Consider the following 25099-nt stretch of genomic DNA (forward strand, 5'->3'; position numbering starts at 1 on the left):
AGCCCCAACCAAGCAGTTTGCAGTGGCTTTCCCATATGAATGGCCTGTCCAGGGTCAGGCTTCAGACTTTACTAAAATCTCTCAAATAAGCAGCAGCTGGTGTCAGCATGCCACATAGCCCTCAATAAGAGGCCCCAAGCCCGGCACTAGCAGCAGCCAACTTACTTCACAGCTTGGCCTCTCCTGGGCACTTCCAACCCTAACACAAGAAGCAGCCATCTGCAGATTGTTCTATAGCTCCTGATGGGTAGGAAATGGCTAACTTTGCACCTCCTGGGAGGCACCAGAGTCAGTGCACCCAGTGCACAGCTTCAGACCATGCCAGATTACAACTCTACGCATCCACAAGTGACACCCTGAAGGGGTAGACTCAGTGAGTACCAAAGCCCTACTAAAGAAAGTCCTGCCCCATAAGGCTATCTCCAGCACAGCAGCTCTTCTGCTGTAAGCATAGCTCAGTGGTCGGCAAACTCATTAGTCAACAGAGCCAAATATCAACAGTACAACGACTGAAATTTCTTTTGAGGGCCAAATTTTTTAAACTTAAACTATATAGGTAGGTACATTGTTATTAACTTAATTAGGGTACTCCTAAGGCTTAGGAAGAGCCACACTCAAGGGGCCAAAGTGCCGCCTGTGGCTCGCGAGCCACAGTTTGCCGACGACAGGCATAGCTGATCCTCACAGCAAATTGGCCTGGGGGTCAATTCCTCTCAGTGATGCCAACAACAATCAAGGCTCAACTACAATAAGACAGTGCACACAGCCCACACAGCCCACACAGGGGCGCACCTAGAATACCCAGCTCAGGTGACTGGGGAGGCTGAGCCACTGGGTTCCACAGGACATATACTATACAAGGCCACTCTACCAATTTGAGGAGGAGAAGGAAGATAAAAAATATGAACAATAAAATGGCAATAAATACATATCTATCAACAACTGAACCTAAAAATCAAAATAAATGAACAAAGAATAGAACCACAGGCATGGGAAAATGGAAAGGACTGACAAATCTCAGAGGGAGATTATCCAAAGAACTTATATGCACATATGCATTACCCATGGACACAAACAACAGGGTGGTGAAAGCCTGGGATGGGGTGAGGCTGGGTGGAGTTGGGCAATGTGGGGAAAAGGGGGCATATCTATTAAAGATTTTTTTAAAAAAAATAAAAATGCCCTATCCAGTTTGGCTCAGTGGATAGAGCATCAGCCTGTGGACCAAAGGGTCCCAGGTCAACCCCAGTCAAGGGCATGTACCCTAGTCATAGGCTCCTCCCCAGCCCAGGGCCCTGGTCAGGGCGCATGCAGGAGGCAATCAATGTGTTTCTCTCACATCGATGTTTCTCTCTGTCTTTCCCTCTCTCTTCCACTCTCTCTAAAAATCAATGGAAAAATATCCTCGGGTGAGGGTAATAAATAAATAAATGTATAGGTAAGAATATGGGAAAAGAAAAGTTGAATAGCTATTTTTAAAAATCTTCACACATGCACAAAGATATAACCAGACCAAACTGATTTTATTAAGTGCTACCAAACACTCACAGAACAAACAATCACAATCTTACTAAAATTATTTCAGAGGTTAAAAATGTGCTGACAATAGAGCTAGAAGGTATTATGCAAAGTGAAATAAGTCAGTCAGAGAAAGACAAAGAGCACATGATTTCACTTATATATAGAATCTAAAGAACAATATAAAGGAACAAACAAAACCAAAGAAAGTCTTAGATACAGAGAATAGACCAGGGGTCCTCAAACTTTTTAAACAGGGGGCTAGTTCACTGTCCCTAAGACCGTTGGAGGGCCAGACTACAGTTTAAAAAAAACTATGAACAAATTCCTATGCACACTGCACATATCTTATTTTGAAGTAAAGAAACAAAACGGGAACAAATACTATATTTGTATTTGCATGTGGCCCGCGGGCCGTAGTTTGAGGACCCCTGGAATACACTGATGTTTGTCAGAGGGGAGAGGGTGAAAAAGGTGAAGGGATTGATAAATACAGATAGGCAATTACAAAATAGTCATGGAGATGTAACGTACAGCATAGGAAATACAGTCAGTAATCCTGTCTAATAAAGAGAGAATATGCAAATTGACCGTCACTCTGTCAAAAAGATGGCAGCGCCCACAGCAGAGGCAGAGTTTCCATAACACAAGATGGCTGCACTCACAGCAGAGTCCAAGTTCCTGTAACAAGCCTTAACAAGCAATCAGCAGGGACCTGAGGCTGCGTGGCACTGGGCCGGGGCAGGGGACCTGAGGCTGCACCCCTCACCCAGTGGGTCTTGACAGGGGACCTCAGGCCACACCACCCACCCAGCAGGGCTTGACGGGGGACCTCAGGCCGTGCCCCCCGCCCAGTGGGGCTTGACAGGGGACCTCAGGCTGCGCCACCCACCTGGAAGGGCTTGATGGGGGACCTCAGGCCACGCCCCCCGGCCGATGAAGCTTGACGGGGGAACTCAGGCCGTGCCCCCAACCCGGTGGGGTTGACAGGGGACCTGAGGCTGCACCCCCAACCCGGCGTCGGGCCAGGGGACCTAAGGCTGCGCCCCCCCACCCAGCAGGGCTTGATGGGGGTGGGGCCAGCCAGGTCAGGGTCTCGCGTAATTTTGAGGCGCACACGGGTGGGCCGGGACTTGGCTCTGGGTCCTGCGGTGCGCCCCAGACTCTGAGAGGAGGAAGATTTTCATATACATTTTACTAATTTTCTTTCATCTCTGACAATTCTATTATAGAGAAAGGGCAAACAGCAATATTAAAATATTTCCTCTAATTAATTCCTTTTTATGTGCATGAATTTCGTGCACCGGGCCACTAGTACTGGAATAAGTGTATATGACACCAGTTGCATACTGGTAATAACAGGGAGAATACTTTATAAAGTATATGATTATCTAACCACTATGCTCCTGAAACTAATCTATAATAATAAAAGCATAATATACTAATTAGACCGGACAGCCGAATGACCTTCCAGACGACCTTCCAGACAAAGCCGGAGCTGAGAGGGCCAAAGCAAGCCACCATAGCTGCGAGGGCCGAGCCTATTGCACAAATTTTGTGCATCGGACCTCTAGTACAAAATATTAAATGTGAACTGTAATTGAATAAAAATAAAGAAAACGTAATGACAAAAATAAGAACCTTATAAGAGAGGTAGCCTGACAATCCCTCATGCAGTGGCAGCTGGTGGAGAGCAGTGGTGTGGTGATTGAGCTGTGAGCCTGGTGGGCATGGGCTGAGCCCCATCCTAGCCTCTGTGTGCCCCCCTAGCTCTGCACCCCTAATGCTGCACAGGTACTGATCCCACCCCAGCCAGGACAATGGTGAAGTATTTCCTGGGCCAGAGTGTGCTCCAGAGTTCCTGGGACCAAGTGTTTGCTGCCTTCTGGCAGCAGTATCCGAACCCCTATAGCAAACATGTCTTGAAGGAAGACATAGTGCACCAGGAGGTGACCCCTGACTAGAAGCTCCTGTCCCAGAGACTACTAACCAAGCTGCAAGGTGAGGTTCCATCCAAAAGCCTTGCTGAGGCAGCCAAGGAAGCCAAGGAGGATCCAAAGGAGATAGCGCTGGCAGTACTTAGAAGGCAAAGGACCTTGTCAGCAAGGAAGCCACCAAGAAGCAGCAGCAGCAGCAGTTTGTGTAGCTAGCCTAGACCCTGGTGCAGCAGCACATCAGACCACTCAGGTGCACTTCCTCTGCCCCCTCCCCTTGTACTTTATTATTAAAAGTCAATTTCCAGCCTGACCTATTTTCTGCATAGTGAGTTGGAGGTGATATCTGTTTGGCATCTACAGTGCATCACACACATTACCCAAGTCTGGACTGAGCCTGCTTCTTCCCACATTGGATAGCTGAGAAGAGATTTGCCCAGGATCACAGATAGTGTGTAGGCAAACTGGTCATAAGCACTTGACTGTAAGTAAGCCCCATAAGAGCAGGGACCTTTGTTTTGTTCTCTGCTGTGTCCCAAGTACCTGGAACAATATCGATCACATAATAGACACTCAATAAATATTTACTGAATTCAATCAGCCCCCACCCCCAAAAAAAACTTACAGGAAAGGAATATTACAGGCTGATCTTGCTCTCATATATCAGATACAAAAATTCTAAGATAAATATTGTGCAAGAAAATCCAGCAATCTACACTAATAAAAGACAAAGATGTTAATTGACCGTACCTTCACTACGCCCATCAGCCAATCAGAAGAGTATGCAAATTAACCCAACAAAGATGGCCATTAAATTTGCATACTGCCGGCAGGGCGGCACAGAGCGATCCGCCCGCCCCACCGCCAGCTGCCGCATGTGCGCGGCCCAGCCGGTGGCAGGGCAGGGCGGGGCACAGCAGATTGCGATCCGCCTGCCCCGCCCCACCCTGCCGCCCGCCGGGCCTGCTGTCCATCTGCGCGGCCCGGTGGCCAGTAGGGCAGGGCGCACTGGATCTGACCCGCCAGCCCCGCCCCACCGCCCACCAGGCCTGCCATGTGCGGCGGGCAGCAGGGCGGGCCGGCGCAACAGAGGGCCTGCCATCTGCGACCCAGCACGGGATCCGCGCCTGCCATCTGCCACCTAGGGAGCAGGCCTAAGCCAGCAGGTGGTTATCTCCTGAAGAGTCCCAGACTGTGAGAGGGCACAGGTCGGACTGAGGGACACCCCCCGACAAATTTTTGTGCACCTGGCCTCTAGTCTATATATAAAATGCTAATATATGCTAAGTGTCTGATCAGTCACTATCAATAATCGGGGGGGGGGGGGGGGAGCGGGCTCCACAACTGCCCCAAAGAGGGAGGCCTAGGCCACTGACCAGCGGGCTGCAGCGGGTGGGCAGGGTCTCCCGCTGCAGGGCGCGATCCATCGCGGAGCCCCGGCCGAAGGGGCAGGGCCTACCTCTTTGGAGCAATCCATCAAGGAGCCCTGGCTGGGTGAGTGGGGCCTACCTCTTTGGGGCAATCGATTGTGGGGCTCTTGGACTGTGAGAGGGCACAGGCCGGGCTGAGGGAACTGCACCCCCACCCCTCGATTTTGTGCACTGGGCCTCTAGTTAATTATAATAGAGCTAAAACTATAGAACAGTGGGCAAAGAATGAAATTTTCAATTAATTATCCATACAGGAATAAAAATGAATGTTGACTCCTACCTTAAGGCAGTCACAAAAAATCAATTTCTGGTAGCTTAAGAATAATGTGAGGGGTGATGTCAGTAGCATGGTGGCATGAGAGGAGCCCTACAGCTGTTCCTTGTAACAAGTAGGATAGCTATAATTCAACAAAAGATTCCCTGCTCAACACATAAACATATCTGAAAGTTCCACACACTGGCACATCTGAACGTGGGCACATCCAGATGAACAGGGGAGACTAGACAAGGAAAGGACAAGACTGCAGAGGAAATCCAGCCCTAGTGGTGGCCCAGGCCACCACTGTGATAGCAGTGATAGCAGTGAAAGGTCAGGGTACAACCCCCACAGAGACAGCAATCAATTGGGCCTGGCACACACAGAGGCTGAGCCCAAGATAAGGGGCAGAGAACAGGTTCATTCCACACACCACCATCACCAAAAAAATCTACAGATGTAGGAACCTTCCCATCTATGGCCCACCCAGCACTAAAATTCTCACTGAGCAGATTGAGAAGAGGCAAAAAAAAAAAAAAAAAACACCAACTTTCCAACCTGCGTTGTCTGTACTCATTGCAGCTAAAGCAACTAGAAAGAACAGAGCACAGATGCTCCCACCCCATGCCCCGTCACTGCAGAGCCTAGTAAAAGCAGCTGGGTCAATTCAGACAGAGTGGCTCTGCTGGCACCTCTCACTATAGGAAGGCAGCACCAGGAAAACAAAGGCCAAGAGAGCCATAGACCATAACTTTCCTCCATGTAGATGCTGTCCCAAGACAAAGGGGACCAAGTACCTGGTTGTAAAGAGGACACACAGCTCCTTGGCCAATATGGAGAAGGGAATGGGGAGAATTTCCATGACAGAGGCAACACCGCCCCACAGAGATAATCCCGGAAGCCCCAATTCTCTTCATACAGGTAAGAAAAGAAAAACCTTTCGCTTCAGCACCACTTACAAGAAAAAAAAAGCAAGTCCTCTACTTATCAAGTTAAGAGTCAAATACTTTTAAAAAATGTTTTAAAGAAAGAAAAAAGAGATTTCACTCCCACAAATGGCAGGAAGAGAAATAACCCATCAAGTACAAAAAATAAGCAAGGTAACAAGGGAGTTCAGAAAGAAAATTTAAAAATCTCCAGAAAATAAACTTGAAGATAAGGAAGACTATAATTTAAATGACAAGAGAATTCAAGATTACAGTTCTGAAAAAAAAACTCAACAAGATACAAGAAAACTCAGAAAAGTAATTCAACGAACTCAGAAATAAAATAAATGGCAAAGAGTATTTCACCAAAGATATTGAAACTTAAACATAGACATACACACACACACACACACACACACACACACACACACACACACACACACACATATTCTGGAGCTAAAGCACTCAATACATCAGGTAAAGAATAAGGAAACCTTTAGAGCAGCAGTCGCCAACCGGTGGTCCACAGACCACTGGTGGTCCATGAGGTCCGAAAGGTTGGTGACCACTGAATTAGACTGCCTAAGAAATAGAGGAGACCAGGCAGAGGAAAGAAATACTGATATTGAAGCTAGAAGTCTAGAAATGACTCAGGTGGAAGAGAGAGAATGGAGAGTATGAAGAAAACTCAAAGATCAGTATGAGAACTATCTGACTCCATTAGAAAAAGCAATGTAACAATATTGGGTCCACCAGAAGAAGAGAGGAAGAAAGGAACATAGAATCTATTCAAACAAATAATCAATGAGAACTTCTCAACCCTATGGAAAGAACCGAACCCTTGAATCCAATAAGCTAACACCTAATTATCTCAACCCAAAAAGGCCTTCTCCAGGGCATATTACATTAAAGCTCTCAAAAATTAATGGCAAAGAAAGAATTCTCAATGAAGCCAGAGAAAAGATGGTAACCTCGTGGGATTTATCACAGAAACCCTAAAAGCTGGGAAAGACTGAAATGAAATATTCAAATTATTGCCCGGGCGGTGTGGCTCAGTGGTTGAACCAGGAGGTTATGGTTCAATTCCCAATCAGGGCACATGCCCAGATTGCAGGCTCAATCACCAGTAGGGGGCGTGCAGGGGGCTGCCAATCAAGATTCTCTTTCATCACTGATGTGTCTATCTCTCTCACCCTCTTCCGTCCTCTCTGAAATCAATAAAAAGATACTAAAAGATATAGATATAGATATAGATATATTTTCAAATTATTGAAAGAGAGAAATCACCAGCTATGAATAGTATATTTAGCACAGTTAACCCTTAGATATAAAAAAGAAATAAAGGCTTTTCCAGGCGTATATAAGCTGAGGGAATTTACCACCATAAGATCTGCAATAAAAGACAGGCTGAGCTCTAGCCTGGCTCAGTGGATGGAGTATCACTCCGAAGAGTGAAGGGTCACAGGTTCGATTCCAGTCAAGGGCATGTACCTTGACTGCAGGCTCAATCCCCAGCCCTAGTCAGGGCACACATGGGAGGCAACCAATTGATGTATTTCTGTCACATTGATATTTCTCTCTCTCCTCCCCTCCACTCTCTCTTAAAAAAAAAAAAAATCAATGGAGAAAACATCCTCTTCTGAGGATTAACAACAACAACAACAAAAAGACAAGCTGAAAGGTGCTTTTCTACATGAAACAAAAAAACAAAAGAATACAAAACTGTAACAGGACTAACAGACACAGAACAAAGAAATTTCAACTCTTGTTCAGACTACAGCATTAAACACTTAAAACATATCATAAAGGTCAAAGGAGATAAAAGCATTAAATAAAAAAAAATAGCTATTACAATTTGGAAATGCATGAACAGCATAAAAAAGTGATTTGTGAAAACAAAAATATGAAGGGGGAGGGGAATAGGGCTGAACTTGCACAGGTGAATGAACATAAGATGCAATCAGGAGAATAAAGACTATTGTAAATATGAAATGTTTTTCCCCATATACTTAATGGTAGCCACAAAACAAAAATCTAAAACTAAGACACATAGCCCTGACCAGTTTGGCTCAGTGGATAGAGCGTCGGCCTGCAGACGGAAGGGTCCCATGTTCGATTCCAGTCAAGGGCGTGTACCCTGGTTGCGGACACATCCCCAGTGGGAGGTGTGCAGGAGGCAGCTGATCGATGTTTCTCTCTCATCGGTGTTTCTGACTCTCTATCCCTCTCCCTTTCTCTCTGTAAAAAATCAATAAAATATACTAAAAAAACAAAAATAAAACTAGGACACATACAACAACAACAACAAAAAAGGAGGAAATGGATAAATCAAATCAAAGAATACCACCAAACTAGAATAACAGACAGAAACACAAGGGTAAAGAAACAATGCACAGCTACCAGAAACAATGCACAGCTACCAGAAAACAAAAGATAAAATGGCTATAGGAAATCCTCATACATCAAAAAATCACAATAAATGTACATGGACTGAACTCATCAATTAAAATGCACCAAGTAGTGTGATGGGTTAAGAAACAAAACCTAACAGCCCTGGGCAGTGTGGCTCAGTAGTTAACAGAGTGTCAGTCCACACACCAAAGATTCGCGGGTTCAATTCCCAGTCAAGGGCACATACCTGCTTTGCAAATTCGATTTCCCACCTTGGTCTGGGCGAATGCAAGAGGCAACCAATAGATGTTTCTCTCTCACATTAATGTTTTCCTGTTTCTCTCTCTCTCTCTCTCTTGCTCTCTCTCTCTCTGCCCCCCTTCCTCTCTCTCTAAAAATCAATAAAAAAACCATATCCACAGGTGAGGATTAAAAGAATAAAATGAAGATACATAAAAATGGCCCTAGCCAGTTTGGCTCAGTGGATAAGCATTGGCCCTCAGCCTGAAGAATCCGGGTTCAATTCCCTCAGTTGCAGGCTCAATCCCTAGCCCCAGTCGGGGTGTGTGATGGAGGCAACAAATCGATGTGTGTTTCTCACATTGATGTTTCTCTCTCTCTCTGTCTCTTCCCACCCCTTCTACGCTCTTAAAAAAAAAAAAATGTCGCCCTGACCGGTTTGGCTCAGTGGCTAGAGCGTCGGCCTGTGGACCGAAGGGTCCCAGGTTTGATTCTGGTCAAGGGCATGTGCCTTGGTTGCAGGCACATCCCCAGTAGGGGGTGTGCAGGAGGCAGCTGATTGATGTTTCTCTCTCATCTATGTTTCTGGCTCTATTCCTCTCCCTTCCTCTCTGTAAAAAATCAAATATATATATAAAATATGTCAATGGAAAAAATATCCTCGGGAGAGGATTAACCAAAAAAATGATACAGAGAAATGAATGAGAATCACAACAGATATATCAAAATGTGGGGGAGTTATAACATTACTCTACAGCCTACCTCAAGAAACAAAAATTGCAACTAAAAAAACTAATATTTCACCTTTAAGAATTAGAAAAAGAACAAATGAAGCCCAAAGTCAGTAGAAAATATTAAAATTTTTTAATAATTAAATTTAGAACAGAATTAAATAAAATAAAGGACAAAAGACAATAAAAACTTAATCATACAAGAGCTGGTTCTTTGAAAAAATTAATAAAATTGACAAATTCCTGGCTAGACTCACTAAGAAAAAAAAGAGAAAAGACTCACATAAACAAAGTCAGAAATGAAAAAGAAGTTAAAATGGACTCCACAGATATACACAGGACTATATAACAATACTATGAAAGTATATACACCACCAAATTCAATACCTTAGAAGAAATGGTCAAGTTCTTAGAAATAAATAAGTTTCCTAGATTGAATCATGAAGAATTGGAAAACCTAAATAGACCAGTTAACAGTAAGGAAATTGGAAGAGTAAGCAAAAAACTCCCAAAATGTATGGCCAGGTGGCTCAGTTGGAACACAGTCCCATGCAACAAAAGGTTGGGGATTCGATTCCCGGTCAGGTCACATGCCTAGGTTTCAGGTTCAATCCCCAGTCAGGGTGCGTACAGGAGGCAACCAATTGATGTTTGCTTTCTCATCTCTCTCTCTCTCTCCCCCTCCCTCCCTCTAAACATATCCAAGGGTGAGAATTTAAAAAGATATATAGAGGTAGATAGATAGATAGATAGATAGATAGATAGACAGATAGATACACAGGGAGACTTGACTGTGTATGGTGAGTACACACTGCAATATACAGATGATGTATTATAAAGCTGTACATTTAAATTTGTATGTTATTAACCAATATCACTCCTATAAATTTAAGAAAAAGAATGTGAAAAGCATTAACTGTAAAACTTTTCAAAAGACTATAATATAGTAAACTATTTTCATCATGGCAAGGTGGCTTGGGAGGGCAGGTGTGGGATAGAGGAGGTCAATGGGGAAAAAATACAAAGGGGACATCTGTAATACTTTCAACAATAAAGATAAATTTAAAAATAAAATGATGCCAGGGTAGTCGCATATAAAATCTAAAGAAACTTTGTTCACCAAAAACACTATTAAGCTCCAAGACCTAAATTAAGTGCTAAAACTATAAAACTCGCAAAAGAAAACATAGGTACAGGCAAGGAGTGGTTGAAGATGGCAACAATGATCCTAAACTCACCACCTCCCAAAGACACACTGAATCTACAGCTATATATGGAACAATTTCCTCTGAAAAAGACCTGAAAACTAACTGAGCAACTCCTTCACAACAGGCAAATGAGGAAAATGCCTTGTCAAAGCAGGCACTCCAGAATGAAGAATAGGAAGGAATGGGGTGCTCACAGATGGACAGGAAGAGACATTACGGTGGTAAAACAGAACAAGTTATTGGGTGCTTTGTTCGAATGCCTATGGATCATGAGAAACCAAGAAGCTAAACACACACAAAACAAATGGGTTGAACAACTGGAGGCATAAGGAGGGGAAAAAGGAGAAAAAGAATAGGATAAATAGAAGAGAATTTTAGACATGAAAATGTTAATAATACATGGAAAAAATAAAGCTTGTGCCTAGGAAAAAAGAAAGCAAAGGTATATGTCTTTGTAACCTTGGATTATGCAACGGTTTCTTAGATAGGACACCAAAAGCAAAAGTAGTAAAAGATAAAATAAATTCAACTTCGTCACAATTAAAAACTTTTGGCCCTGGTGTGTCTACCACCCAGCTATTATCTGGAACAGTAATCATTTATCTCCATCCTTATTCTCTCCCACCTAAGAGGATGCCATCATCACCATTAACCCATTAAATTCATTAATTAAATACATTAAATTCCCAATGGGTTTCTGTCCATTTCTGACTTTTCTGGGGGATTCCTTCTGTTTTCCATACACTGGGAACACACTGTTTTATTTATTGAGGCTTAACATTATTTTGTAAAGTCTTGCAGAGCCTGACCTGTAAGCACTAGCTACTTTTCAAATAATTTTAAGTTTTTCTTTTGTTTAACCTTATTTGGGGGGCAGAGGGGCATGCTAAAGTGAAGTTTCTGGCTCCAAAATAAAAATGTGAGAGCTACCCTGGGTGGGTGGCTCAGCTGGTTAGAGCGTTGTCCCATACACCAAAAGGTTGTGGGTTCAATTCCCAGTCAGGGTGCAACCTAGATTGCATGTTCGATCCCCAGTTGGGGCACATATGGGAAGCAATGGATCAATGTTTCTCTCTTTTTCTCTCCCTTCCTCTCTCTAAAAATCAATAAACATGTCCTCAGGGTGAGAGCCATTTATATATGGAAGATTCAATGGACATGAGCCTACTAAGGTCCCAGAACTATCTTTTCAGTTGGGGAACTAAAGACTAACAAAGATTATCACTTTAAAGTATATAATGATGAAAATGGGCACCAGTTATCTTTAAGAATGGTTAGTTTAGTGCTGGTGCAAAGGATGAATTGAGCATTATTGAAAAAAAAAGGCAATGAATTATGAAGACAGTCCAATTTAAGTAATACTGGCAACTGAAACCATCTGTACAACCAATGTTTCCCTTAGTGGCTTTGAAATAACACCACCTGTGGTCTACACGTGCTTCAGGGCCTGTGCATATTAGCGGACAGCAATCAGCAGCTGTGGAGGAAGATGCAGAATCAGAAGATCTTTGAAGAAGAGGAGGCTGTCAAACTCCCACACAATCTGGAAAGTGATCTACCCCTAGAAATGGTAGCAAGGTTCCACAGATAAACGTAAAACGTAATGATGAAGATATTGAATATAATGAGGAGGAGGAAACTGAAGAAAGAGTTCCAGTAAAGAAACCTATACATATCAAACTAGAATGAAAAAGACTAAAAAATAAAATGGGAAAAACTCCTAAAATACAAAAGGACCTAGCTTTGTAGATGACATTAAATAAAAAATTCAGGCAAATCGAGAAAAACCATATTGAACAGTCTTGGTATTGTGAGCCCAAAAATGAAGAGAGAGAAAAAGGAGAGACAAATAAAGTTCATACTGAGCATCATCAACAATTCACACTGAAATCTTCTATTTAAATATTAATCCCCTTTTCAGAATGAAAGCAATCTTACTCGTAACACTCAAAAAAGCAAAAAAACAAAACAAAAAACTTGTACATGAATGTTATAGAAACATTATTCATAACAGCTAAAAGTGAATACAACCCAAATGTCCATCAACTAATGAATGAATAAACAAAACAGTACATACGTGCAAAATTTTATTCAGCCATAACAAGAAATGAATTGCTGATACAAGATACAGCATGGATAAATAGTGGAAACATACTAAATGAAAGAAACACACTAAATGAAATGTCACATATTATATGATTCTATTTATCTGAAATGTGCAGAATATGTAAATCCATACAGACCAAAAGAGATTATTGGTTGCCAGGAGCAGGGACAAGGGGGACATAGAGAGTAATTGCTAATAGGTATGTGGTTGTTTTTCAAAGTAATAAAAATGTTCTGGAATTATATTGTGGTGATAATTGCACACCTTTATGACTACATTAAAAGCCACTGGATTATACACTTTAAAAGAGTCACTATTATGGTATGTGAATTTTTTATCTCAATAAAAAAATCCCTACACACATACCACAAATAAAGAAAAATGACAAGCCACAATACAGAAGTTATCTGCTATACACATCAATGACAGGATACTTGAGGAAATACTAGAAATAATAAAATGACCAATTGAAAGAAAAACATCCCCATATGGAACACAAATATACCATAAACAATAGAAAATAAGCTCTATCTCATTCCTGATGAGGCAAAATGCAAATTAAAACCACAGTGAGAACTATTTCACATCCAACTGAAAAAAATTATCAAATGAAGGCAAGGCTATACACAAAATGGAACTTGTACATGCTACCATTGAGAATGTAAAACAGTACTGACATTTTAGCAAATTTGGTATAATCTAGTATACACAAAGATATGCATACTCTCTGGCCAAGCAATACTTTTCCTGGGCACATGTCCTAGAAAATCTGTTTCCATGTGAACCAAAAAATATAGCACTGGTATATGAAATAGCAACAAAATTAAAAACAATCCATCCAATAAGATCAAAAATAAAATGAATAAATAAGGTTGCTATTAGCATACAATAAAATAATACAACTGAGGAAATTAATGAATGAAACTAAGAAAACAACAAAAAAAGTCAGAATCACAGAATAAATTTGAAATGTATAGAAAAACCAACATTATCTTCTTTAAAGAGACAAATACATTAAGCAGTAAAATCAAACACTTACTTGCTTCTTTTTCAGTTTAAGGATCTGCTGCTCCACTTTAGCAATTTCTCGATCTACACGATCCATACTCTGTATTAACTCTTCCTTTGAAAGTTTTGAAGGTGAAGCATTTTGATCATCTCCACATGGTTGCCCAGAGATTGGAGAGGATGGAGCTTCATGTTTGCCTCCAAATGCTGGATCCTTTAGAGAAGAAAATCAAGAACAATTTATTTATTTTTTAATATATACTTTTTAATTAATTTCAGAGAGGAAGAGAGAGGGAGAGATATAAACATCAATGAGAGAGAATTATTGATCAGCTGCCTCCTGCACAACGCACTGGGGATCTAGCCCACAACCTCCTGGGTTCATAGATCAACACTCAACCACTGAGTCAGTCCAGCTTGGCAGAGAACAACTTCTTCCTCACTAAGAGCCAATGGTAGTGTCATGATTCTTTTAACTCAAAAAGTCAATTTTAAAATGTCAAACGATGGTCACTGGCTTCAACTCAACACGAACAGGAATCCCCAATCTGGGGTGCAGTTAAGAAGGAAACTTTATTTAGTGCAAACAGCTCAATAGTGTGACTTTTAAAACAGCAAGGTTATGAAGCTGCCCTTGGGCCAGGTCCCTCTTCACTTAGGCAGCTCTGCTCTGCTCCAGGATGGTTCAGTGTCTCAGCTCTAGCAGAAGAAACAGTCGTCAGTGGAAAGTGCACTCTCCAAGCTAGAAGGATGCCGAATTATATAGAAAGAAGTCCCTGCCACTGGTACCTTATTGGTCTGTTCTCAAATGAGGACTCAGAATCCTTCCAGTTTGACTGGCACAAAGGCACTATACAGAATGGTCAGAATAGAGCTGCTCTGATTGGTTGGAGCTGCACAGCTCTGACTGAATGGGGAAAATCTCAGTCCTATTGGTTGAAATAATCGAAACTCCTTCAGAAGAACTGGCTCAGATGGCAGAAACACAGTGCAAGCAGGCAGTTCAGTGTGGATACAGGCAGTTTAGCGCAGGCGCTCCTTTGTAAAGTACAGTTTGCATGAGAGGCCCCTGTGAGGAAGTGGCTGCTAGGGCCTGTTTTGTTTTAATGTTGGTTTTAGCCCAGTTAGCCACAAGGAGCCCTTCATAGTAGATGTATTTTTTCCTTCTGAGTTCACAAAAACAGCAGAGCCATGTGTACTATATCTCTATATGGAAGTCCTACAATAGTAATTTTTATACATACAACCTCCACTGATGTTTATATCACTTTTATAATTCAGACATATCATTCACTATTTTGAAGATTCTAACAGCTATACAGAATGAGGTGGCAGGTTGACTAACCAACCTTCGGTATAACAATACAGAGACTATATAGAATTTCTGGGGAAATAATAATGCAATCAAGACAAAGGTAAATACCAATTTCTCAGCCATTTTCTTGCAATGGTTCTTCAAAAGATATGAACATGTAGGCTGGAATATGGTATAAACTACAGGTGAAAATCTATGTGCCTACCCAACTTAACAACTACGATATGGTCAAGAGTTCCTATCATAAAGTTTTCAGGCTTTCCAAGAACCAATAATAAGGCACAGAAGTTAAGAAAATTACCTAGGAGCTTCTGTTGCTACTATCACCTAGGCCTATCCTTATAAAGAGAAACTAACCCTGCTTACACTACAGTGCATATAACATCTCTTTAGCCAAATATAACATACCATTTCACCTCAAAATCAGCAGGAAACTGTAGTAGAATAAAAGCCCCTCTTCCTCCCCCCCCACCCCGTGTAGGTACGTATGTACACACACACACACACACACACACACACACACACACACACACATCCTTTTAATTACCAGTCAAAGGTAAAGATATAAGCAATACTGAAAAGCAAATAAATTTCAAATTAAGGTATTAGTTTTCTACAGGCTAAAAGAAATCTAGAATAAGCATAGTTCATAGGAATATAGTTATTCTAATTCTGTCAAGAATGCCATTGGTATTTTAACAGGGATTGTATTAAATCTGTATATTGCTTTACGTAGTAATGACATTTTAACAATAGTCATTCTTCCAATCCATGAGCAAGGTACAGTCAAACTTCAGTTCTCAGATTTCTCCCATCTTGAACATTTCAGTTCTCCACCAAGTTGCTCACAGAAAAAAATGTCTTGGTTATTAATGTTCTGGACCTGACAACCCTTTCATGCTGATGTATCAGCATGACAAAAGTGTCTTTCAGGTCACAAACAAAGGGGAGAATGCTGTGAATATTTTTGTAAATTTTTTTTCTTTTTTTGCTTTTTTTTTTGCTGGTGAAATGAATGATCAGCACAATTTTAAAACATAAAGAGGACGGAAACCAAGATGGCGGCATAGCTAAGCACCTGAAATTGCTGCCTCACACAACCACTTCAAAACTACAATAAAAGACAAAATGGACACCATCCAGAACCACAGGAAGGCTGGCTGAGTGGAAATTCCACAACTAGAAGGAAAGAGAAAAGCACACTGAGACTCAGAGGAGGTGCAGAAGAAAAGTGCAGAGATACGGAGGTGCGCGAGGAGAGGGCTGGCAATTGAGGACACGGTTGTCTTTTTCAACCAGGAGGGAGTCTCAAGCTCCTGACTGCTCTGAACTCCAGTTCCAGGCGGGTGAGTCTCTGGGGACCCAGACTCATACAGGGAGAAACTGAACTGTCTGGCATCTGGTAGAACTCGAGGGCGGCTTTCTCTCAGAGGTGCTTGAAGCGATTCCAATTACTGAGGGACACTGAGACCCGGGGCCTCTTAGGGCAGGGTTGAGGATCAGCCATAGCTGTTTGCTCTACCCTGTGATTCCCTGAGACCCCACCCCACCCAGGCTGTGCATAGAGGCTTTTGCATATGAATGACCTGGCCCTTTGCAATGTAAAATTACCTAACAAACTGCAGCAGGGTTAGAGAGACCCAGAACATTCAAAAGAAGGCCCAAGGCCCCAGAGCAGCTTGCACTGCTTCACAGCTGGGCCTCATCTGGGCACCTCCAAAACCCAAACAAAGAAGAGGAATCTGCAGATCTCTCTGTAGCTCCTGCTGGGTAGCCTCAGGCAGAGGCTAAAATTAGCACCTCCTTAGAGATCCAAGAGCCAGTGTACCCAGTGGTCAGAGTGGGACCATCCAGATTACAACTCCTCAGATCTATAAGGGACACACTCAGGGGGCACACTCAGTGAGCATCAAAGCCCCACTGAAGCAAGTCTTGCCCCATAAGGTTGTCTCTAACACAGAAGTTCTCCCACCACAGACACAGCTGATTCTCACAGCCAATGGGCCTGGAGGTCAATTCTTCCCAGTGATACCTACAGCAATCAAGGCTCAACTACAACAAGATTGTGCACAAAGTCCACAAAGGGGTGTACCAAGAGTGTCCCCCTCAAGTAATTGGGGAGGCTGAGCCACTGGCCCCAAAAGGACACCTAGCATAGAAAGCCACTCTATCAACACAGGGAAGCAGCCAAAATGTGGAGACAAAGAAACAGTTCACAAATTACAGAAATGGAGGAAAGCAAATGACTGAATATAGAGTTCAAAACCATGGTTATAAGGTTTTTCTAGAAACCGCCGATAAATTTAGTGAGATCCTTGATAAATCTAGTGAGACCCTCGAGGATATGAAAAAGGACCAACTAGAAACTAAGCATACACTGACTGAAATAAAGAATATTATACAGAGTTCCAACAGCAGACTAGAGGACCACAAGAATCAAGTCAAAGATCTGAAATACGAAGAAGCAAAAAACACCCACCGGAAAAACAAAAAGACAAAGAATCCAAAAATATGAAGACAGTGTAAGGAGCCTCTGTGATAACTTCAAGCATACCAACATCCGAATTATAGGGGTGCCAGAAGAAGAGAGAGAGCAAGATATTAAAAACCTATTTGAAGAAATAATGACAGAAAACTTCCCCCACCTGGTGAAAGAAAAGGACTTACAGGTCCAAGAAGTGCGGAGAACCCCAAACAAAAGGAATCCAAAGAGGACCACACCAAGTCACATCATAATTAAAATGCCAAGAGCAAAAGACAAAGAGAGAATCTTAAAAGCAGCAAGAGAAAGAAAGGCAGTTACCTACAAGAGAGTACCCATACGACTGTCAGCTGATTTCTCAACAGAAACTATGCAGGCCAGAAGGGAGTGGCAAGAAATATTCAAAGTGATGAATATCAAGAACCCACAACCAAGATTACTTTACCCAGCAAAGCTATCATTCAGAATTGAAGATCAGATAAAGAGCTTCACAGATAAGAAAAAGCTAAAGGAGTTCATCTCCACCAAACCAGTATTATATGAAATGCTGAAAGGTATCCTTTAAGAAGAGGAAGAAGAAGAAAAAGGTAAAGATAAAAATTATGAACAACAAATACATATCTATCAACAAGTGAATCTAAAAATCAAGTGAATAAATAATCTGATGAACAGAATAAACTGATGAATATAAAAGAATCAGGTGCATAGAAAGGGAGTGGACTGACAATTCTCGGGGGGGGGAAGCCGTGTGGGGGGTGCGGGAAGAGACTGGAAAAAAAATCGTACACCTATGGATGAGGACAGTGGGGGGCTGGGGGTAAGGGCAGAGGGTGTGGTGGGAACCGGGTGGAAGAGCGCTATGGGGGGATAAACAGGAACAGCTGTAATAATCTGAGCAATAAAGATTTAATAAAAAAATAAAAAATAAATAAATAAAACATAAAGAGGCCATCAAGAGTGCTGATGTTGCTAAGGGTGTGAAAGAAACAATGATCACAGGCAATTAAGAGTTAGAAAAACTTGTTGATTTGGATAAGTGAAATGCTGTTAGCCAGTGATAGCAGTGATGTGAAAAAGCAAAGATGCTGCACCCCTGGAATGAGTGCTGAAAGTGATTTATTTAAGGCTAGTAGGTGATGGTTCTATAAATTTAACACGTTAAGCGCCCAGCCTGTTTTGTCTTCCTGACAGAAAGTATAGTGTCAGTCACCGGTGACTTACTGGGCACTTAACACGTTAAGAAAAGAAGTGTTTGTTTACAGATTAAAAAGTACATTATACATATACTGTATATAAGAAAGGATAAAACAGAGATCATTTGGGGGTCTGGAACGAGTTAATTCAATGTACATGATTTCTAATGGGGAAAAAATCAGTTTTTGAACAAACTACTTCTCAATGTCTTCCAGAACAAATTAAGTTCGAGAACCGAGGTTCCACTGTATACCCTTCCATTTATTTATTTATTCTTCAGTTTATTCAATATCTTATAGTTTCCAGAGTATAGGTATTTCATCTTTTTGGATAAATTTGTTACTAGGTATTTTATCCTTTTTGATGGAATTGTACATAGAACTGCTTTATTTTCTCCATATTACTCACTAGTAGTGTACAAAAACACAAGAGATTTCTGTATGTTGATTCTATATCCTGTAAATTTACTGAAATCATTCATTAGTTCTAACAGTTTTTTGGTGGAGTCTTTAGCGTTTTCTATATATAGTATGTCATCTGCAAATAATGACAGTTTTACTTCTTCCTTTTAAATTTGGATACCTTTTATTTCCTGTTTTGTCTGATTACTGTGGCTTCCAATGCTATGCTGAATAGAAGTGGTGATAGTGAGACTTTTTTTTCTGTGAGCAACTTGGTGAAGAACTGAAATGTTCAAGATGGGAGAAATCTGAGAACTTAAGTTCGACTGTACCTTGCTCATGGATTGGAAGAATGACTATTGTTAAAATGTCATTACTACCTAAAGCAATATGCAGATCTAATACAATCCCTGTTAAAATACCAATGGCATTCTTGACAGAATTAAGAATTAAGAATCCTGATCTTAGAAGTTTTCATATTAAGCATATTAGCTGTGGGTTTGTCATACATATCCTTTATTATGTTGAATTATGTTCCTTCTATACCAACTTTGTTGAAAGTTTTTACCACAAAAGGATACTGAATTTTGTCAAATGCTTTAGCTGCATCTATTGAGATGATTATGCGGTTTTTATCCTTTATTTTGTTAATGTGATATATCATATTGACTGATTTACAAATGTTTAACCATCCTTATATCCCTATAGATAAGCTTTTAAGATCCCTTTCTGCTAAAAGTTCCATAATTAGATATTACATTTGTGGCAATTTATTCAGTCATGGAAGAAGACCTAGTATATATTTTTTAATGCTGAAAAATACTTGTTTTATACCCATAAACTATAATACAGATATTTAGTATGATGAGGAGGGTATCAAAACTCCCCCAAGTTTAGCTCATTTCTAGCTTATGACAAAGAGCTTTTCCCCACCCAACTTAGTTTGTAAATTTTCACATTTACATAACAGTTGAAAGTTGAGTATAATAGATATTTATCTTTCATCTAGATTCACTAGTTAACACTTTATTTGTTTTCTCTCTACACATACATACACACTTACCCTTTTTTACCTTGGCCCAACTATGTGAAAATAAATTGCAGACAATCACTATGTCTTAAATCACTTTTCACTGCATAAAAACCCAAAGAAAATATGTGGGTATTTATTTACCTAATATCAGGGTGGGAAGAGTCGTTATTTGTAAAGGCAAATAAACTATAAGAAAGAGATTTGCTAATAAAAAGAGGGAGAGAGTAAGAGATATTAATGTATGATAGTAAAGGGGTTGATATCTTTTTAAGAGTTTTAAAGAATTAGTTTATTCTCTCTAAAATAAATATTTATTCATTTCCTACTAAGTACCAGGTTTAATGATAAGTAAAATGCACAATTTTTTTTTTTTTTTATGATGAGTCTTCATTTTATTTCTTTCTACTCCACTGAAAGGCCCTTGGAACAAGCACACATACATACATTAGCTTATGGAAGGCATCACTATTGAGTGAGATTAAAATTGAACATTACTTTTTCAGTACAAACACTGAGGTTTATAGCTGACATAAAGAAAATACAGATCTTGCCCATATATTAGCCAAGATGAATAGACATGATGTAGTACCAGTTAAAAATGCACAATTTTAAAAATGATAAACTCTTTGCTCAATCCCTTCACCATTTTCTCCCTGCCCTGAAACTCGCCTCCCCTCTGACAAATGTCAGTCTGTTCTCTATCTATGGGTCTGTTTCTGTTTGTTAGTTTATGTTGTTCATTAGATTTCAACACATGAGTGAAATCATTTGGTACTTGTCTTTCCCTGACGGGCTTACTTCACTTAGCATAATACCCTCTAGATCCATCCATGCTGTCGGCAGGTGGTAAAAAAAAAAAAAAAAAAAAAAAAAGCCCTAGTTGGCGGCTCAGTGGTTAGAGCAGTGATGGTGAACCTTTTGAGCTCGGAGTGTCAGCATTTTGAAAAACACTAACTTAACACTGGTGCCATGTCACATATAGAAATTTTTTGATATTTGCAACCATAGTAAAACAAGGACTTATATTTTTTATATTTATTTTATATATTTAAATGCCATTTAACAAAGAAAAATCAACCAAAAAAATGAGTTCGCGTGTCACATCTGACACGCGTGTCATAGGTTCGCCATCACTGGGTTAGAGCATCAGCCCATAGACTGAAGGGTCACAGGTTCGCTTCTAGTCAAGGGCACGTACTGTGGTTTCAGGTTCAATCCCTGGTCCCAGTTGGATGTGTGCAGGAGGCAACCAAACAATGTGTTTCTATCACATCAATGTCCCTCTCTCTCTGTATCTCCCACTCACTTCCACTCTCTTTAAAAATCAATGGAAAAGAATATCCTCAGGTGAGGATTAATAAAAATAAAAAATAAAAAGCCTCATAGACACAGACAATAGCATGGTGATTACCAAAAGGAAGAGGGGGGGGGGAGAGCAGTGATAGTAGAGGGCATAAGGGGAATAAATGGTGATGGAAGTAGAATTGAGTTGGGGTGGTGAATACACAATACAATATACAGATGATGTATTATAAAATTGTACACCTGAAACCTATAATTTTATTAACCAATGTCATCCCAATACATTCAACTAAAAAAGAGATAAACACAGCAACAAAATAAAGGCATAATAAACAAACATACATTTCATTAAAGAAAGGCAAATAATAATAAACACAAAGAAAAAGAGGTTTGATCTTAGTAGAGCCTTCTGATAAATACACATTATTTGAAATGTCACGAAATATAGCTGAATATTAAAATTAGTTATCTCCAAGATACAGAATTACAGGTAACTTTTTACTTGTATTAGTACTTGCAAGTCTCCTAAAGAATATACATTTTTTATATTAGAAAAAAAATGTTTTTTCTTTATAAATACACTTAATCCATACATAAATAGTATCTTGTCCCATGTTGCAAGTTAAAAAATTTCAGAAGATTATTTAAAATTTAATTTAAACTTAGGAAAATTATGGTAGTCTTGAGTACCTTTGACCACATTTTACAGTCCAGCAAGCCAGTACAAAATGCTTGAGAGTTATTCAATAGCAATTTTTCTTTATAACAGTCCTCAGATTGGTTTCATTTACTAAAAAATCTAAACTACTGACTTCAAAAGTCTGGAACAATAAGTCTGTCTGTGGTTTTTCGTTTTATTTAACAAAATTCTTACTTTCCCATAGCACTAACCTTTAGAGACTGTAACTGGACTTTCTTTTAGGCGAGGTGTCTGAATTCAACTACATAAATATTAGAGACTGACAGTTCCACAGATAAGGGAGCAAATATTTACCTTCTTCGCATCTGCAGAAGACCTCAACCCTTCTGGTAGCATGTGCACTAAAGGTAAGACCGTGGCACTGACACGCTGGAAATGGGAATCAGAAACCTGCTCCAAACGTGGTCTCTTGGATTCCAGTGAATCATGATCCACTGGGGACGGGCCTGGGTGAAACTGTTCATATCCAGGTCTCCTTTCTTGAGGCCTAATACATACAAAGAAAATAAACACTTAAAAAAGTTTAAGTGATGTACAACTTCCTACTAATATCTCTGGTTGGACTTTGAAATAAGTGAAAAAATTAGCTTACTTCCAGAATGAATCCCTGTCCCCTCCTCCCGCACCCCAGAAGAATATATACCTCACTATAAAATATTATAATTTTCTATTGAATTCCAATAGAAAAATATTCTGCAACAGATTTGGAAGTGCTAGTGGTAAAGAAATGAAAGATGTAGTAAAAGATTTCAATTTAGCCCAGCCAGTGGCTCAGTAGTTGAGCATCGACCTATGAACCAGGAGGTCACCTTTCGATTCCCAGTCAGGGCACAAGCCCGGGTTATGGGCTTATCCCCAGTAGGGGGCGTGGAGGAGGCAGCCGACCAATGAATCTCTCTCATCATTGATGTTTCTATCTCTCTCTCCCTCTCCTTTTCTCTCTGAAATCAATAAAAAATATATTATTAAAAAAAAGATTTCAATTTACAGAAAATTTAAAGTTGCTGAAGAGTATCTATAAAATATTTTAACCTATAATTATTGAATTCAGTATAATCTAGACACTAGAATAACACCATTCTTAACCAATAAAAAAAAAAAAAAAAGCAAAAAAAAACAACCCATAAGTTTAGCCCTGGCTGGTGGTACAGTTGATTAAAACATCATCCTGTACACCAATGGGTTGGGGGTGGATATCCAATTAGGGAACATACCTAGGTTGCAAGTTCGATCCCCAGTTGGGGTGTGTTCAGGAGGTAACCAATTGATATTTCTCTCTCACACACTGATGCCTCCCCCTCTCTTTCTTTCTCTCTCTGTCTCAACAAATGACTTGAGTTGTGAGGTATTATGGAGACATAAAGAAAAGTCTCTTTCTGAAAATGCAACACTGTTTTTGAAGATATAATTCCGACCCCCCAGACATGTATTCTGTTTAGTTTCCCCAAGTACGTAAGTGTCTTGAAGGTCAGAAATCTGACTTTGATTTCTTGAAATAATGTACCACGAAGAGTACTACAGATGAGTATTTTGATCATTTGACTTTTCATTTTCTACCAAGTTATTTACAGAAGTGATAGTTTACTTTATGGCCAAACTTTAAAAAGAAATGTCTCAAAAATAACGTTTTCTAGGAGTACCACAATATGTTTATTTTTTTTTATGCTTGTAAGAGAGAAAATACCACAGTGATTATGGCTTCCACTAAATGTCTCCATAATATTTAGTCTCATCTCTCAGACTAAAGAAGGTATAAGAACAATGAGAATGTAAAGCTTTGTCTCATTTCAACTATCCTGGTGACACATATCTGGCTGAAGATTACATTTTACAAACATGTTTATCTTCTTGACATTTTATCATCTTTCCATAGGCTCAAAAAAACATTTCATTGAAATGATAATCACTGGATTTCATTTTTTAGGATAGATGATGAAATAAGCCCTGAATTCCATAAAATTATAGTACTTCAAAAATTTGAAATCTCATGTAAGATACAAAAGCTCATTATCTTCTTAAAATTCACAATGACATCACAAAAAATAGTGGGGTAGGAAGCTACTTGTACTCAATATAGTATTGCGGGTTGTCAACGCAGTAGACAAAAATAAATAAAATGCACCCAAAATGGAAAGGAAAAAGTATTTCTCTTTGCAGATGGCATGGTCTCATATCCAGAAAACTCCAAAGAACACACAAACAAACAAAAAAATGTTAGAGCTAATAAATGAGTAGAGCAAAATTACAGGATACAAACAAAACATGGGAAAAATCAGTTTTTGTTTTTATAATACATTTAAAAATATATTTTATTAATTTCAGAGAGGAAGGGAGAGGGAGAGAAAGATAGAAACGTCAATGTTGAAAGAGAACCATTGATCAGTTGCCTCTTGCACGTTCCCTACTGGAGATCAAGCCTGCAACCTGGGCATGTGCCCCAAATGGAAATTTAATTGTGACCTCCTGGTTGCTCAATCACTGAGCAACACTGGCTGGGTCAAAAATCAGTTTTATTTCTATACATTAGCAATGAATAATCTGAAATGACATTTTAAAAAAAAATTCAATTTTTAACATCTAAAATAATAGAATAGGAATAAATTTGACCCAGAAGGCTCAAGACCTACAGCTTGAAAAACATAAAACACTGCTGGAAGAAATAAAGGAAAACTTAAATAAATAGTAAGATTGAAAGATTTAAGATTGTTAAGATGACAATACTACACAAAGCTATCTACAGGCTGCATGCAGCCCACAACAAATATTTTTGCGTCCCAGCCTTTATAACGGTATATAAGAAACGTTTTAATGAAAAATTCGTAACTTAATTTTTACAATATCCTGTTATACATAATCCTATCTAATTAAAGAGAAACATGGTAATTGGCGTAGGACCACTACCCTTCCCATTGGCTAATCAGGG

The 25099-nt window shown here is 40.0% G+C and overlaps 1 protein-coding gene across 21 annotated transcripts in view; it reads right to left on the bottom strand.

The window, feature by feature from the left end:
- Positions 1-25099, bottom strand: part of NCOR1 (nuclear receptor corepressor 1) — a 231918-nt gene that overhangs the window by 128570 nt on the left and 78249 nt on the right. For all 21 annotated transcript variants that reach the window (XM_036296355.1, XM_036296348.1, XM_036296347.1 and 18 more), the window contains 2 exons: positions 22471-22663; positions 13781-13963 (listed from right to left, as the gene is read on the bottom strand). In XM_036296355.1, the coding sequence (XP_036152248.1) occupies positions 13781-13963; positions 22471-22663 (376 nt within the window). The remainder of the gene's footprint in view (positions 1-13780; positions 13964-22470; positions 22664-25099) is intronic.

Source organism: Myotis myotis, unplaced genomic scaffold (genome assembly GCF_014108235.1).
Source record: "Myotis myotis isolate mMyoMyo1 unplaced genomic scaffold, mMyoMyo1.p scaffold_m19_p_29, whole genome shotgun sequence".
In the NCBI taxonomy this organism is placed as follows: domain Eukaryota; kingdom Metazoa; phylum Chordata; class Mammalia; order Chiroptera; family Vespertilionidae; genus Myotis; species Myotis myotis.